The sequence below is a fragment of the Mauremys mutica genome, chromosome 18 (genome assembly GCF_020497125.1).
Source record: "Mauremys mutica isolate MM-2020 ecotype Southern chromosome 18, ASM2049712v1, whole genome shotgun sequence".
NCBI lineage: Eukaryota > Metazoa > Chordata > Testudines > Geoemydidae > Mauremys > Mauremys mutica.
Genome location: NC_059089.1, coordinates 24,283,480 through 24,298,550, shown reverse-complemented (window position 1 = coordinate 24,298,550; position 15,071 = coordinate 24,283,480). Strand labels below are relative to the sequence as shown.

At 39.0% G+C, this 15,071-nt stretch overlaps 1 protein-coding gene across 2 annotated transcripts in view; it reads left to right on the top strand.

Annotated features, from left to right (window-relative positions):
* C5 (complement C5) overlaps positions 1 to 14,140 on the top strand; it is a 50,706-nt gene extending 36,566 nt beyond the window's left edge. Inside the window, exons 28-41 of one of the 2 annotated variants that reach the window (XM_044992495.1) lie at positions 315 to 486; positions 2,545 to 2,750; positions 3,722 to 3,874; positions 4,292 to 4,354; positions 6,926 to 7,007; positions 7,549 to 7,600; positions 8,307 to 8,409; positions 8,932 to 9,006; positions 9,122 to 9,227; positions 9,432 to 9,518; positions 9,909 to 9,998; positions 12,668 to 12,751; positions 13,472 to 13,610; positions 13,922 to 14,140. In XM_044992495.1, the coding sequence (XP_044848430.1) occupies positions 315 to 486; positions 2,545 to 2,750; positions 3,722 to 3,874; positions 4,292 to 4,354; positions 6,926 to 7,007; positions 7,549 to 7,600; positions 8,307 to 8,409; positions 8,932 to 9,006; positions 9,122 to 9,227; positions 9,432 to 9,518; positions 9,909 to 9,998; positions 12,668 to 12,751; positions 13,472 to 13,610; positions 13,922 to 14,051 (1,542 nt within the window). In that variant the 3' untranslated portion in view covers positions 14,052 to 14,140. The other variant, XM_044992496.1, reaches the window with a different exon arrangement.
* The last annotated feature ends 931 nt before the right edge of the window (positions 14,141 to 15,071 follow it).

Below are 15,071 nucleotides of genomic sequence, written 5' to 3'. Positions count from 1 at the left end.
AGCCCTGACCCAGAGGCAAGTCAGGATTGATCATGAGGATCTATGATTCTCTCTCAACCCAAACCACCCACAAACCAAAGCTCTTTTCTTTTATCATAAGAGTTACTTCCAGTGTCAAGTGTTAATATATACATGGTGATTTAGCCTTTAGTGAGCCACAGTGGTGATGCAGCTTCCAAAATAAGCAAAAGAACAAACGAGATCATTTACCTGGGGATTTGGTTGTAGAAGGTACTGTATAAATACATAATGTCTTGGTAATACAATAGATGATTATCCTTCCAATACATATAACCTCCTGTTCACCTTTTCAGAAAATCCAAGAAGCTAAAAATGCAGCAGAAGAGTATTTGCTGAAAAATGTGCAAGCTGCCCAAAGCACATTTACCTTGGCATTAGCTGCTTACGCTTTAGCTCTCATGGATTCAAACCACCCTGGTGCACGCTCAGCTTTCTCTGCACTGAAGAAGGAAGCTCTTGTAAAAGGTTTGACTCAGTAAACTATCTCTTCAACCTAAAGAACCTGTAATTGAAGTAGATAGTCTGTAGGTAAGTGAGCAAAGTTTGCAGCACAGAGGAACTTGACCATAAAGATTCTTTCAGATGAATTGAAATACTTAATTAGTTACAATACATGTTCTTCTTCAAGTGCTTGCTTGTGTCGATTCCATTGTAAGTGTGCGGTCGTCTGAGGCTTTTGCCTTAGTGGTATCTGTAGGGCCAGCTGTGGCACTCTCTGGAGTGCCGCACTCACGCCGTGGTATATCAGGCGTTGCTGGTCCTATGCCCTCTCAGTTCCTTCTTACCACCCATGGTGTTCAGTCAGAGCACTTCTGTCTCTGGCTTCGTAAGCGGCTAGTGATTTTCTCTTCTATCCTAGCCTTTTGCTTCTAGATGTAAATAGTTAATCGTTTCATAGTGGCAGGACGCCACTTCCAGTTTACAGCGCTCCCCTTTGGCCTGTCCTTGGCCCCTAGGGCATTCACAAAATGCGTGGCACCGGTTGCAGCTTACCTGAGACGTCGGGGAGTCCAATCTCGATGACTGGCTCATCAAGGACAGGTGTCCGGAGCAGGTGCAAAGGAGCCTCGATCTGGTACGTTCCACCTGCAGTGACCTCGGCCTGTTAATAAACACTGAAAAGTCCACATTAATGCCAGTCCAGTGCATAGAGTTTATTGGCGTCAGAAGGGTACCGGCCTTCTACATAGATAGAATGAAGCCGTTCCGTAAGTCAACGCAGTTGTTAGTTGCTGTCACAGAGAGGATGAAGGGTCGCCCAATGACTATCATCATGGATCACTGCCTGCATCCATTACTGTTATAAGATGGCGAAGGTGCCCCCACTGGCGATCGTGATGGCTCACTTGACTAGGATGCAGACGTCCTTGGCAGCCTTCCTCGCTCAGGTGCCGATTCAAGAAATTTGTCGGGCCGCAACCTGGTCGTCCGTGCACACATGCACTTCACGCTTTGCGCTGATTCACCAAGCTCAAGGTGACTCTGGTTTCAGCAGAGCTGTACTCCAATCTGCAACACTGTGAATTTCAAGCCCACCGCTGGGGATACTGCTTTCAAGTCACCTAGAATGGAATCGACATGAGAAAGCACTCGAAGAAGAAAAAACGGTTACCTACCTTTCGTAACTGTTGTTCTTCCAGATGTGTTGCTCATGTCCATTCCATTACCTGCCCTCCTGCCCCTCTGTCAGAGTAGTCAGCAAGAAGGAACTAAGAGGGCATAGGATCAGCGGCGCCTGATATACTGCGGCATGAGTGCGGCACTCCAGAGGGTGCCACAGCCGGCCCTACGGATACCGCTAAGGCAAAAGTCTCCGACGACCACGCATGTGGGCGTGCGTACACCTACAGAGTTTCCATCTCCTTTCAAGAAATTCAGTGTGGGGGTTTTATTGAATAGTGTAAAAGCAGGTGGATGACTGTTATAGTGATTTGTATGTACATGATATTAGGGCTGCCTTAACAAAACTATGGGATGCAGAGGGGACTTAGACGAGCAATTCTCTTGCCTTGTGGTCCTCACTAGCATTTTGATTTCAAAATGCACAATTTGGTTCCACTACAAGTCGCTGATCTTAACTATTTTTTTAATATTTAGTTTCTGTTAATATGTACAACATATAAGTATAAAACATGAAAATTAATGGTAATATAGTTAAAAATCACTTGTTACTGGTTTGTAAATATCCTGCAATACATCAAACTCCTCTATTCCCAAGATCAACAGAATACAAATCTACCACCATCTGTTTCACAACGAAGGTAGCAACAAAGGAATAGTGTCTTCTTTTCCTGTTAGAGAATGAAACTGTGTTGTGCACAGGTCACATTATATTCAGAGGTTAAAATAGCCTTTGGGCATAAAGGGAGCACAACTCCGTCTCTGATAAAAAGAGAGGGAGAGCTTCTCCTCTCCCTGACTTGGGTAAGCAGTACTCCCCCCACCCCCAGCTTGGCTTGTGTGGAGCTCCCCGTCCCGTTACAATCTACATTAACCCCTGCTAATATTTTATTACTCTTCCAGGTGACCCTCCTGTTTATCGTTTTTGGAAGGATACTTCCACTAAACTAGATAAATATGTTCCTAATGCTGGCACTGCGCAGATTGTTGAAACCACTGCTTATGCCTTGCTAACCACTCTGCTGAGTGGGGACAAAGTCTATGCTAATCCAGTTGTCAGATGGTTGTCTGAAGAGCAAAGATATGGTGGTGGATTTTATTCCACTCAGGTGTGTTTTTAAATATTTCTCTCCCATTCTTCAGATGATGAAATCAGAGAAGCCTTAGCAGGATAGGGTGACCAGATAGCAAATGTGAAAAATCGGGACAGGGGGGATAATAGGAGCCTATACAAGAAAAAGACCCCAAAATCGGGACTGTCCCTATAAAATCGGGACATCTGGTCACCCTATAGTAGGGTAATACATGAGCCAAACTGATGACTTGTGTGTCCTGTATGTTGGGTGGGAATCAAAGGAAATTAGTAACATGACCTCCAGCTGCAGGTATATTACTTCCTTAGCAGTACATGCAAATCATTACTCGTATATCTGCAGGCTTACTCCATTGACTTAAATTACCGCCAGATGAAAAAACTGAACCAGGAAAAAGCTCATTTTGACCAAAATTTCTACAAAATCAATATATTTTGTGACACTGAATTTGTCACTGTTTTTCACAAAAACTGAAAAACCGTGTTTACAGGTGAAAATTTTTTTGTATTAAAAACAGCAAATTCACTTGTGTTTTTAAAAAATGATTAGTGGAATGTCAGTGTTTTCCCATATGCTTTCTGACAAAAAGTCACCCTTGACCAAATTTGCTAATTCTTGCAAACTCTCCGTTTTTGCAAATAAAACAATCTATGAAGTAAAAAATGATGATATAGCAATTTTGCACAGCAATAGTTATGCTTATTTACTAGCTTGCTTACTTTTAAAACATCTGTTTCCAGCAACTGTGCACTTATTTACAAACTTTTAATAAAACAATAAATTACACAAACATGCCCACAAAGGTAGTGTTAAATATCCTATCGTTTTATTGAGAGTATAATAAAGCACTATTAAACTGCTTAGCTGGTTAGGGTTACCACTATCTGTCTTCCTAAATAAGTGTCTGAGTAAAATGTTTAATAATCAATTTTGTTACAGTTTTGTTTCCATTCCAGTAGTAATTCTTTCTAACTGATTTTCGACAGGACACAATTAATGCCCTTGAAGCCTTGACTGAATATTCCCTTCTCGTTCAACATCTTTTACTGAACATGGATGTCAAGGTGGCTTACAAGAATTATGGAGACCTTCAGCGCTATAAACTGACAGAAGAAAATTACATAGGAAGGATTGTGGAAGTGAGTGAATAGTTTTACCTTAGAAAAGTGAAAACAAATCTTATTAATAACTTACAAAAATTCCTTTTAGAAAGAAAGTCTAGACACATTTTATAAAAAGAAAATGTGTGTATGAAAAATAGCATTTGATTAACTTTTGTCTTCATCTAGTAAGATTTAGTTGATGCAGCAAGTGATTAAAAGTTTCACTGATTCAGGACCACATCCTGGAAACACTTATTTACATGAGAAGTCCCATTGAATTCAGTAGGACTGCACAAATGTAAACAGTGGCCCTTTGCGTGTAATCAGAAATGTAAAAAAGATCATCAGATGTGTGAGACTTCTACCTATTTGACTGCTAATTGTAGTAGCTTAACTATTACTTTGCAAATACTTATATTTAATGTCAAATCATATTTATGTTTACGTCTTTAGGCACCTTTGTACGATGACATATATGTAAGCACTGGGAGTAGCACTGGCTTAGCAACAGTAAATGTAAGTGGTTAAGCAAACATTTTTAAAGAAATGAAGCCTTGTTTTTGGTCTTGTCAATATGGGCAATGAAAGGGATACAGAGAGATTTCCTCTACATTCCCACTTCTGTTCCCTGTTCCCTGGACCAAAGTGGCAGAAGCCATTTGGGATATAGATCTTGTCTGAAAAGGTGCAGCTCCATTTGCAATCATTAGTTACACCTGTTTTTACACCAACTCAACTCATTTGTCTTAAGTCATGTGACTCCTAAAGTATATTGTCTAATTTGGGAACATTTTGACAGCAGTAAAATAATTAAATTACCTCAGGTGATTTATTTGTAGTGAGACAAGCGATGGAAATTATTCCCTCCTCCCCCAATTAATCTGTTCCATAGTTCTATATATTTAGACCAAAATTTTGTAACAGTGCTTGCTAATTTGGAGTGTGTAATTGGAGACGTCAATTTCTAGGTGCCTCAAATTGGGCACCGAAAAATGGAGAACCCCCAAATTAGTGAAAATTCTTGAAAAACGCCTCAATAACTTTGTAATAGAGAATGTGCCTTCTCTTTATCTATTTTTTGTGCTTTGTATTATTGTTTATAAATATATTACAATGCTGTTATGGCATGCTATTTATCCTTTGGCTTCTATGCCTCCAGGAATTTTACAAATAAATAATTGATTGCTACCTTTCAGAATAGAACAATACATAATTCACAAAGGCACTTCAGTAAGGTGGTTGATATTTGTTATTCTTTTAAAATATAAACCCAGGACCACAACCTAGTCTCATATGCACAGACTGGATTAACGTACATTTCAATTATTCTGTCCTCTCTTTATCCCTTTTCCTCTGCAGTTTTCTAAGAGGAGTCATTACTGTACACCCATATATTAACTTGCATGTGTGATATATTGATGTATACTTCTTCTTCAAGTAGTGTCCCTATGGGTGTGCCACTTCAGGATGCATGTGCCCCATGTGCCTTTGATCAGTAATTTTTGGTAACAGTGTCTGTTCGGCCCAGCGTGCACACCTCACATCTCCATGCGCCATACAGAGTATACATAGAACTGCATGAGTGAACCACCCTTCGTTCTTTCTTAGATGCCCTATGGCATGAGACAAAGCATCTAGCATGCCTGCTTTCAGCCTAGCAGTAGCTTCGCTTTTTTTATCCTAGTCTTCATATAGTTTAGTTTACCAATTTGTTTATTTTACTTTATTAGTCTGGTAGCTCCTTTTTTATCTGGGATTTTTTTAATTGAACATCCTTGTTCTCCACCACTTTTGAATGGCTCTGTCTTAAGGGTGGTCATCATTTGTTATGCCAGGATCCCCAGGCCTTATGCACTGCCTTTTTTCTGCAGGAAGTCCATCTCCATTAGCAATGGACATTCTCAGTGTCTTCCCTGGGAGACACCCACATACTGGCAAAGTGTAAGATTTGCACTTCTTTTAAGAGCAGATCTAGAGAAAACAGAGAAATCAAATTTAGATTGCTTATGATGGAGCAAGCCCTGAGACCAGCATCAGATCTTGGGTCAGAGGACCCCTTGTACACTGGCCTTCAAGTGCACTTAATGCCCCGTTGACCTCCATATCCCATGCGCTGGAATTTTCCCAGGATAAAGGTGCCAAAGGTACCACAGGCTCCAAAGAAGAGGAGTTCTGTATCTCCCACCAGAGCCCTCTTCAGAGAAATCTCAGTCACCTCAGAGAATGATTCTTTCAGAGACCGTAGGTCCCAGAGAGAGTACCTTTGAGGCCGAGATCTGTCTTAGGATCATTTGCTGAGACAGGAAGTCATCTGTCTCCTATGCATAGGGGCCATAGAAACAGTTCCAGCCCAGCACAAGGGGAAGGGATTCTATTCAAAGTATTGTCTGGTCCCCAGAAAGAATGGGGGATGGAGACCAATATTAGATCTCAGACTCCTAAACACCTTTGTGAATTTCAGGATGGTGACTCTCACAGCTATAATTCTATCACTGGATTCTGGGGACTGGTTCGCAGTCCTTGACCGTCAGGATGTATATTTTCACATCACAATTCGCCCCTTTCACAAGAGGTTTCTTCATTTTACAGTAGACTAGAATCACTACCAGTAGAGTGCTTCCTTTTGTCCTCCCTGCCCCAGAATGTTCTCAGAGGTCATGGCAGGTGGTAGCCGTTCACTTATGGCAACTAGGTATGATCGTCTTCCTTTACCTCAATGATTGGCTGTTCAAGGGCCGGTCGTATGATGAAGTTCCTTCCGCAGTAAAAACCACCTATTCCACAGGTTAGGTCTTCAACACAACATCAAAAAGTCTACTTTGATCCCAGTACACTACAATGGTTTGATTTCATTGGGGCTTCTCTGGATGCCGTAACAGCCAAAGCTTACTTACCTGTGGTCATGTTTATGACCCCGACAAACCTAATTTCCAAGGTTCAAATAAGCCCCCTGACACTGACATCTAATTCTACATATGACTGTCTGCCTTTAATCATCTCCAGATGTGAACAGCTGCTTATCAATTTTGAGAATTGTTTTCTGTGCATGTTTTCTGTTAATTGTCTATTTTATTTGTACATTTATAGGTGAGGACTGTATATCATAAATTCAGTACTTCTGAGGAGACATGTAACTTTGAGTTGAAGGTTAATGTATTGACAGATAAAGGTAAAGAGCTAGTGGTGACTTTTAAAAACATGTTTTTGTTTCTTAAATTAATCAGGACTGTACAGGAAAATGCATCTTGATTAACAAAGTGGTCAATATTATCCTGGGCACATAACTTTACCTTCAGCCCAATCAATTTTTGATGTCATTCGTAGCTGTTAATTTAACAATGCACAGCTGTTACCTTGCAGAAGGAGGATCTGGGAGGGGAGGTCAGTGGGTTTAATTCTGCAAGTACTGTGCACTTAAGCACTTAAGTTAACCCATGTGAGTTTCATTTACTTAAGCAGATGTATAAGCGCTTTGCTGGTTCAGATTATAAAAACTAAAATTTTGGCTAAGATATAAATGAAAAATTATGTTGTTTGTTCATGAATAAAATGTGGGTTCCCATTAAAAATGGACTGAAAAAATGTATGAACAGTATTTGGCCCCTGAATATGAAAATATTTCATGAGAACCTGTTCATATAAGTACGCTGCGGACTGGACAGCTGCGTCTGAAGAGCTATAAATGATTTGTTCTATTTAACATACAAAAGGTGAAAGAAGACAAGATGATGACCAACCTGAACGTTTAGAGGCTTGCGCAAAGTAAGTACAATTGATTTTTCAGTGACATAACTGAGCATTTCAATACTTTTACATGTCTAGGTATCTTTTAAGTTTAATCCAAACTCTGAACTTCTTGGGTTCCTAGCTCTGCCCTACTCAGAATTCCCCACACAAGAGTGAAATTCCCAGCTGGCACTTAAGTCATTAGAGCAGTGCCAAGGGTTACTATGAAGAGGTTACTTGTGCATTTCACGTTTTCTGAATATTCAAAACTGTAGGCTTAACTTACTTTAGCACACACATTTATAATTAATTTCCCTCACTTTTGAAAAACAAAATTAGAAGGAAAAAAGAGATTAAAACATTCATCATCCACTTGCTAATAATGGCCACCTTGTGTTACTACTGCTGTGACCCTTGTTTCCCTCTTTCTACCCCTTTTTATGTGCATGTGTGTAAGCATGTTTAGGATCAGGGTCAAAGATTGTAAGCTCTCTGGGTTAGGGACTCCTTTAGTTTTGTGTTTGGATTGAGCCTCTGGCCACTACAGTAATGTAAATAATCATTGTAATCTCTCTTGATTTTATTGGTGTAAATCTGGAGTAAATCAGCTGAAGTCAGTGACGTTGTTACGGATTTACAATGACATAAGTATGAGTAGAATTTGCCCAGAGGCTTTTCTGAGGACCGTGCTGTACATTCTAAGTTTTGGTTCTATCTATATTCAATTTTTTGTCCATTTTAGGTACAAGCCTAGTGAGAGAGAACCACAGTCAGAGTCTTCCCATGCAGTGATGGATATAACTTTGGTTAGCGGACTGGAAGCAAATACAGAAGATTTATCTACTGTAAATATTAAAGAACATTTTATCTTTACCTATTGTCCTGCTTTATATCTTTTTATGGTAGTAGCACAGATTTTCAACATTGTCTCTATCTTATTGCAAAGCATTTTTCTCATACTAATTGGAATAGTGTACCTGAGTCTAGAGTCTGGGTTTTGCCCATTATGGCTTTATCCAGTTAAGTCAATGGGAGTCAATGCCCTAGAGAAATGAGAGACAAATATGAAGTTTGGATCTGGACTCAGACTTCACCAAAGTTCAAGAATGTTGAGATTTCATAGTTTTAGTACATCTCTAACTATTATTGTTGTTGTTTTTATCCCAAAGGGATGAAAGAACAGTTCCCTTAAAGTATGGAATTGTTCATGACTAGGATCACATGGCAATACTAAAATAACTGAAGATCCATTTGTAGAAAATGTTTTACAAAACCATGCTAAAACCATTAAGCATAAAACTTTTATGGAAGACCATGTAAAATCTTTTTAATTAGCTGATAAAAACCTTTCTCTTTTCCTCCCCTAGCTTGCAAGTGGAGTTGATCAGTTGATAACAAATTATGAGATAAAAGATGGACATATTGTTCTACAGATAGACTCGGTAGATCATCTTTTTTATTTCCTATGATTATTCACAATCGGAAGCACTATTTTATTTCTTTGGTAACACAGAACTTCCTTTTGGTCTCTTTCTAATTCATGCATCCTTCAAACAGGTGCCAGCTAATAAATTCATGTGTGTTGCGTTCCGAATAGGGGAGATTTACCGTGTTGGCATGCGGAGCCCTGCCACATTCACTGTGTATGAATACCATGCACCAGGTATGTGTTCCAGTTCTTCAAATTCACATCTCTTGCTCTCAGAAGATTCCTTGAATCCTGTTAAGAATCTAACAGTTTGTCCCTTTTCCACAACTTTTAACCTACATTATATTAAGGCTTATGTCACAGTCACCATCGTTCTGGCAGTACTCTCTTGGAATTCAACTTTTTCATGCATTTATTTTTTCCTATTCAATTCTCTAGATAAACAATGCACCATATTTTATAACCCCTATGGAAATGACAAACTTCTGAGACTGTGTGAAGGAGATGAGTGCAAATGCATGGAAGGTAAACTTTCTGAAAAATGCCATTCTGTTGCAGTTAGTTGGAGAATACAGCTTAATGCTTTGGGATCCTTGTGGGTGAGAGTACTATATAGAAGTGAAAGGAGCTATGTATTCTATTTTAGAACAGCAAACGTTGCCTTTGCAATAAATTAAACATTCATTACATTCTAAACTTAAAAAAAATGTATGGAATTTAGCTGCACGACTCTCATTGACTTTAGTTACGTTGACTAAATGGGAATTGAGTAGCTTAGCTCCATTGCTGCTATTTGAAAATTTGCTTCTGTGTTACAGATTGCCATGAGCAAATAGAAATTAATTATACTTTAAAAGAGGGCTTGTGCTGATGTTGCTTCCTAGCATTAACATCGTATTCTTTCACTAAACATAGCGGAATGCAGTCAAATGCAAAAGAAATTAGATCTGACAATAACTGCTGATAGGAGGAGGGAAGCTGCATGCCAGCAAGTCATTGCATATGGTAAGACTTGAATGATCAGTACATATTACTTTGAAAAACAAATGAACACTGTGTGATGAGTGATGATGAGATGCTACAGAGTGCACCTTTTATATTTTTATATATGTTGCTTTGAGAGATGCAGCATTTTTCAATATACCTATAAGAACATTGGAAGCATGGGACTCTTGTTAACAACATGTTACTCATAAAGGTGAACATACCAATATTAGTACCTGTAAATTAAAATAATTCAACATAGACAAAGGTAACTTCTGTGGAAATTACATAGAGTTAATGGTCCCAATCTTTGAAGGAGCTGCCTATCTCTTAAGAAGATCTGAGGGCTCTCAGCTCCTGCTCAAGTCAATAGGAATTGAGGTTGCTGAATATCTCTCAGGATTGGTTCCAGTACTTTATCATAGACAGTGTCTTTAGATCTACTGGGGTAAAGACAGACCTCATTATATATCTTTCACTTAGTATTCTTTAAAATCAAACACATTTTTTTCAGAATTAAAAATCAAAGCCCTTGGTTATTTTCAGCTAACTTTTGCAAAGTAAATTACTCCGTTTCAGATATGTCTGCAGTGCTTAAGGTTTATTACAGGCTGTGATAATCTTGTTTCATTCCTGTGAAAGAGCAGCATCACACTAGAATTGAAACTATACAAAACATAGATTTCTCATTTTGCTGGCCAAACTAGGCAGAAACCTTTCCCCTATTGAAAAAGGTAATAAAAAATAGAGGCACAATTTTACACCAATCCCAGAGGACAGTGTACTCGCCCACATACATACTGTGTTTCTCTGGGTTTTGTAAGGGTCTCTGAACAGTGATGATTTGATGTTCTGTATAATGTGTTCTAATACTTAGGCACACATAAGGCAAGTTGTGAACAAAGCATCAGATGTAATTGAGTTTCCTGTAATTTGTTGGTTAAAAGCAGATAATGTAATCTCTAACATTCTTCTCACATAGGCTTTGATTTTTTTGTTGTTTGCTTTTTAAATGTTACCCCCAAAATACAAAAAGAAGGAACATGTCCCATAGAGTTATTTAAACATATTTCTGTTTTTTAAAGACTTGTCAGTGCTGGGATCAGAACCATGTTAAGGATTTTGACTTTAACCATGTTTTAGACTAGCAGCATTCTAGCATGGCTTCTGACCTGTGTGAAATTGGTATTTTTTCTGATAATATGCTAACCACACCATCCTGTCATCTACCTCTTGCTAGTCTATAGCATGGTTCTATAAGGCAGTTCTCAGATTTAAAAAATCCTTTACACTTTAGTTATGGAAATCTATGATAGTCACGTTAACAAAATATTTTTGTAGCTAGCACAGTTCTGTGCAAGTCAGGGATGAAAGTAACTGAAAGGATTTACCGGTACACCGGAGTCCTGAGCAGGAGGTGTTGCCTCAACCAGAAGAGGTGGGGCCTTTAAATACCCTGGCCCTTTAAATCAAGATTTAAAGGCCCCAGGGCTCTAGCTGCTGTAGCGGTGGCTGGCAGCCCTCGGCCCTTTAAATCACCCCCAGAGCTACCAGCTGCAGAGGCAGCTGGGAGCTCCAGAGCTCAGGGGTGATTTAAAGGGCCCAGGGCTCTGGCCGCTGCTACCGCAGCAGAGCCCCAACCCCTTTAAATCTTTGCCCGAGCCCCGGGGTACCAGCAACAGCCGGGAGCCCCTTGGACTCTTTTAGCGATTTAAATGGCCCAGGCCTCCTCTGCGGTAGCGGCAGCCAGAGCCCCGGAGCTCCCAGCTGCCTCTGCCCTTTAAATCACCAGCCTGGGGAAGCCAGTGTACCGTACTGTACCGGCTTACTTTCACCTCTGGTGCAAGTGTTAGTCAAATGTTAAATCACTTATTCTCTGTTACTGGCAAAAACAATCAGTATTTTTCACCCAACACTAATCCTTTGTAATTGGATTTGAATATGCGTAAATTATTACATCATTTCCTTTGTGTTTATATGTCTACAGAATTTTTAAATTACTTCAGCTATTAGCCTTATAAAAACACTGTTGTAATGCTTGTTTGTTAATGATTGGTTAAAAATTCAGACATAGTTTTGAGTAGCAGAGGTCTGAATGAATTTAGATGCAATGGAGACTTACAATCAAGGCCAGTTTTAGAGCAGTGACATTGGATGAATAATACTATGACATGTGAATAGTCTAAAAAACCTTGATTGTGATTAACAAAGTGTGTGTGTGTGTATTGAAATGCTTGGCATTCTTTAGTGCCAAAGATGTAGTGTCCTTGTAAAATAGTAGCAGTACATTGTAATACAAAAAGTAAATGAAACCCTCCTAATTAATTAATTAATTAAGATGCATTATATGTATGTTTGTGCTGATTTCTGGAAAATATCTAGGAACATTGGAAGTAGCCTATCTCTGGCAGTAGCTAGTGCCAGATGCTTCAGAGGACAACGGGGAAAAACCTTGCACTTCATTGTGAAATGCTGTACGTTAGGTGTGGATCCATCCATGGGCAATCAGCTGATATGCTGAAACATTTGATTAGCTTTATAAGAGTTTCAGTTTGACCACCAATACATTTTACAAATGGTCATAATATAATCCATCTGAGTATCTGTAGTTGATGTATATGGATGTAGTGCAAAAGCAAAAAGGAAGAATTCTGCCTGAAACAGTAGCAATTGTTTTTTTTTCTTTATAGTCTATAAGGTGAACATCTTGTCCTCCAGTGAAGAAGGTAGTTTTATTAAGTATACTGCAACTCTTCTGGATCTCTATAAAAGAGGTAAGAGTTCTAATTGTAATGTATTTAATTATTTCATTTACAATAAAGACTCCCTCCGCTCAAGCAGCAGACAAAAATCAGTGCTAAGTGGTCTCCTAATAAAGGTAGAGAATAATTGTACTCTATGAATTTGAAGATTCTTTGGGATGATATTTATAAGCTATTGTCTTTTACCAGTTTCACTGTATTTAAGCTTTTATTAAAACTGTTATTATTGCTTCTGTTTGTGGTGGAGTCTGTCCTGAGGATCTCACAATCTAGGCAGGCAAACAAGTAGACAATGGTTTAAGGAAAGAAAATAATACTTGCTTTTATAAAGTAGAATTTGGATGCAGCAAAGTTGGCAGAGATTTAGCTGAGCAATTCAGTAGGAGTTGCGTGTGTTCTCATGCTTTACCATTTGCATCTGCAATTATCTTGGTAAACACATTTGGTTTGTATAAGGCTACTTTTGGAAGTCAAATTGTCACCTGTTTAATGTTTCTAGACTGATTCCAAAGGGTGGGAAATCCATGTTTTGATTTATCTGAATTTCCCTGTAACATAGTTAGTGGCTAATGGATGACTTGGCTTTGCCCCCTTTTGATAAATAGTAAAACCAAATCAGTATGTTATGCCTAATTAACGTGTGTGGCCCTGAAAAATTGAAGCCAGTTGTTTTTTTAATCATTCTTTCTGTGAAATTTTCCAATATAATAACTGCATTCCCTTCAACTCCAGGAGAGGCTTTTGCCCAAAAAAACAGTGAAATCACCTTTGTTAAAAAGAAGACTTGTACTGATGTTAGACTGAATCCAGGAAATCAGTATTTGATCATGGGAAAAGAGGCCTTTCAGATAACAGTCGGTTTCAGTTTCAAGTAAGTAAAATATTATCAGAATCTGCTGAGCTCTCTCCAGAGCATGACATGCTTCATTCTCATCAAAAGTGGCAAAGTTGTTGTAGACCTCTGGTTATGTCATTTATTGTAATTGATTCAATATTTTAAGAACTTGTTTAATCCATTTTGTGTTACCCATTGTTTTTATGCTAATACACTTCTTCAGCTGTCCACATTTAAAACAGAGGAAAATAAGCACAAAGGAATCCATTTAATATTAGAATTTTTTCTTGTGTTAATCTTTTTTTCACTCCTTGTGTACTAATGAGCTTTCTCTTTTGTCTGTGTAGATACCAGTATCCATTAGACTCTATGACTTGGATTGAGTGGTGGCCTTCAAATACAGCTTGTGCATCTTGTACAAAGTTTTTAGATACAATGGAAGAATTTTCTGAAGATCTCTTTATCAATGGCTGTTAACTTCCTTGGGAGAATTCTGCTGAGTAAAAATTGCATATTGAGTCTCACTAAAAGCATGTATTCTTAGCTGTTTAGTAATTCTTTCCAAACTTCAACATTCATAGCTAGGTTTACTTGGGAAGCTTCATTTTCTTATATTTAACAGTGTAATAAATAGTTAGTAAAGGGTTAAAACATAGTACCTGGTGGGCACCTGACCTGAGGACCAATCAGGGAAGAGAATTTGAAATTCCTAGGAGGGAACTTTTTCTCTCTGTTCTGTGTGTGTGTGTTCTTAGCCGTTTGGAGTTACAAGGGTCCAGATGTTTTAATCAAGTCTCTACAAGTTTCCACCTTTCTGAACTAATTTCTTCTAGTCAAGATAGTGAGTATTAGAAAGATACTTTGTGTCCTCATCTAATAATCCTATGTTTGCAATTCTGTGTGTTTGTTATTGATTATTCTTAATTCTGCCTGTATTGTTTGTACTGAGTTCTGGAGAGGATTCTCTCCAGAACTTAGCAAGGTTATACCCTATGAGTGTCCTGCTTGGACTCATAGAGATTCTGTATTTTCTTGTTTTTCTTTTAATAAATTCTTTCTATAAAGATTTGATTAAATTCTTCTACTGTGGATACAGGGGGAGGGGCTATGAAACTCTCTCTCGGTGGGGAGACAAGCTTATCTCCGGGCAGAGAGGGGAGGGGGAAGGTTTCTCCCTCTGTGAGTTGATCTGTGTTTCCCCAGGGAATGTCTTTGGAAAGAGGAGGGGGGGGAAAACAGGGGTGTCTCGGCCCACGTGAATCGACCGAGTGGTGGCAGCAAAAAGGAGACCTACCCTAGGATTTTAGGGTGGGGGGATACATGCTGGTCCTCAACTTGAAACCCCCCAGTTTCAAGTGAGGGTAAGACCAAGGGGTGCATCACTTGGTTGCCACCCCGTACCATCACCAAACGAATGGCCTAGTGGAAAGGTTTAATGGAACTTTGGGGGCCATGATCCGTAAATTCGTAAATGAACATTCCAATAACTGGGATCTA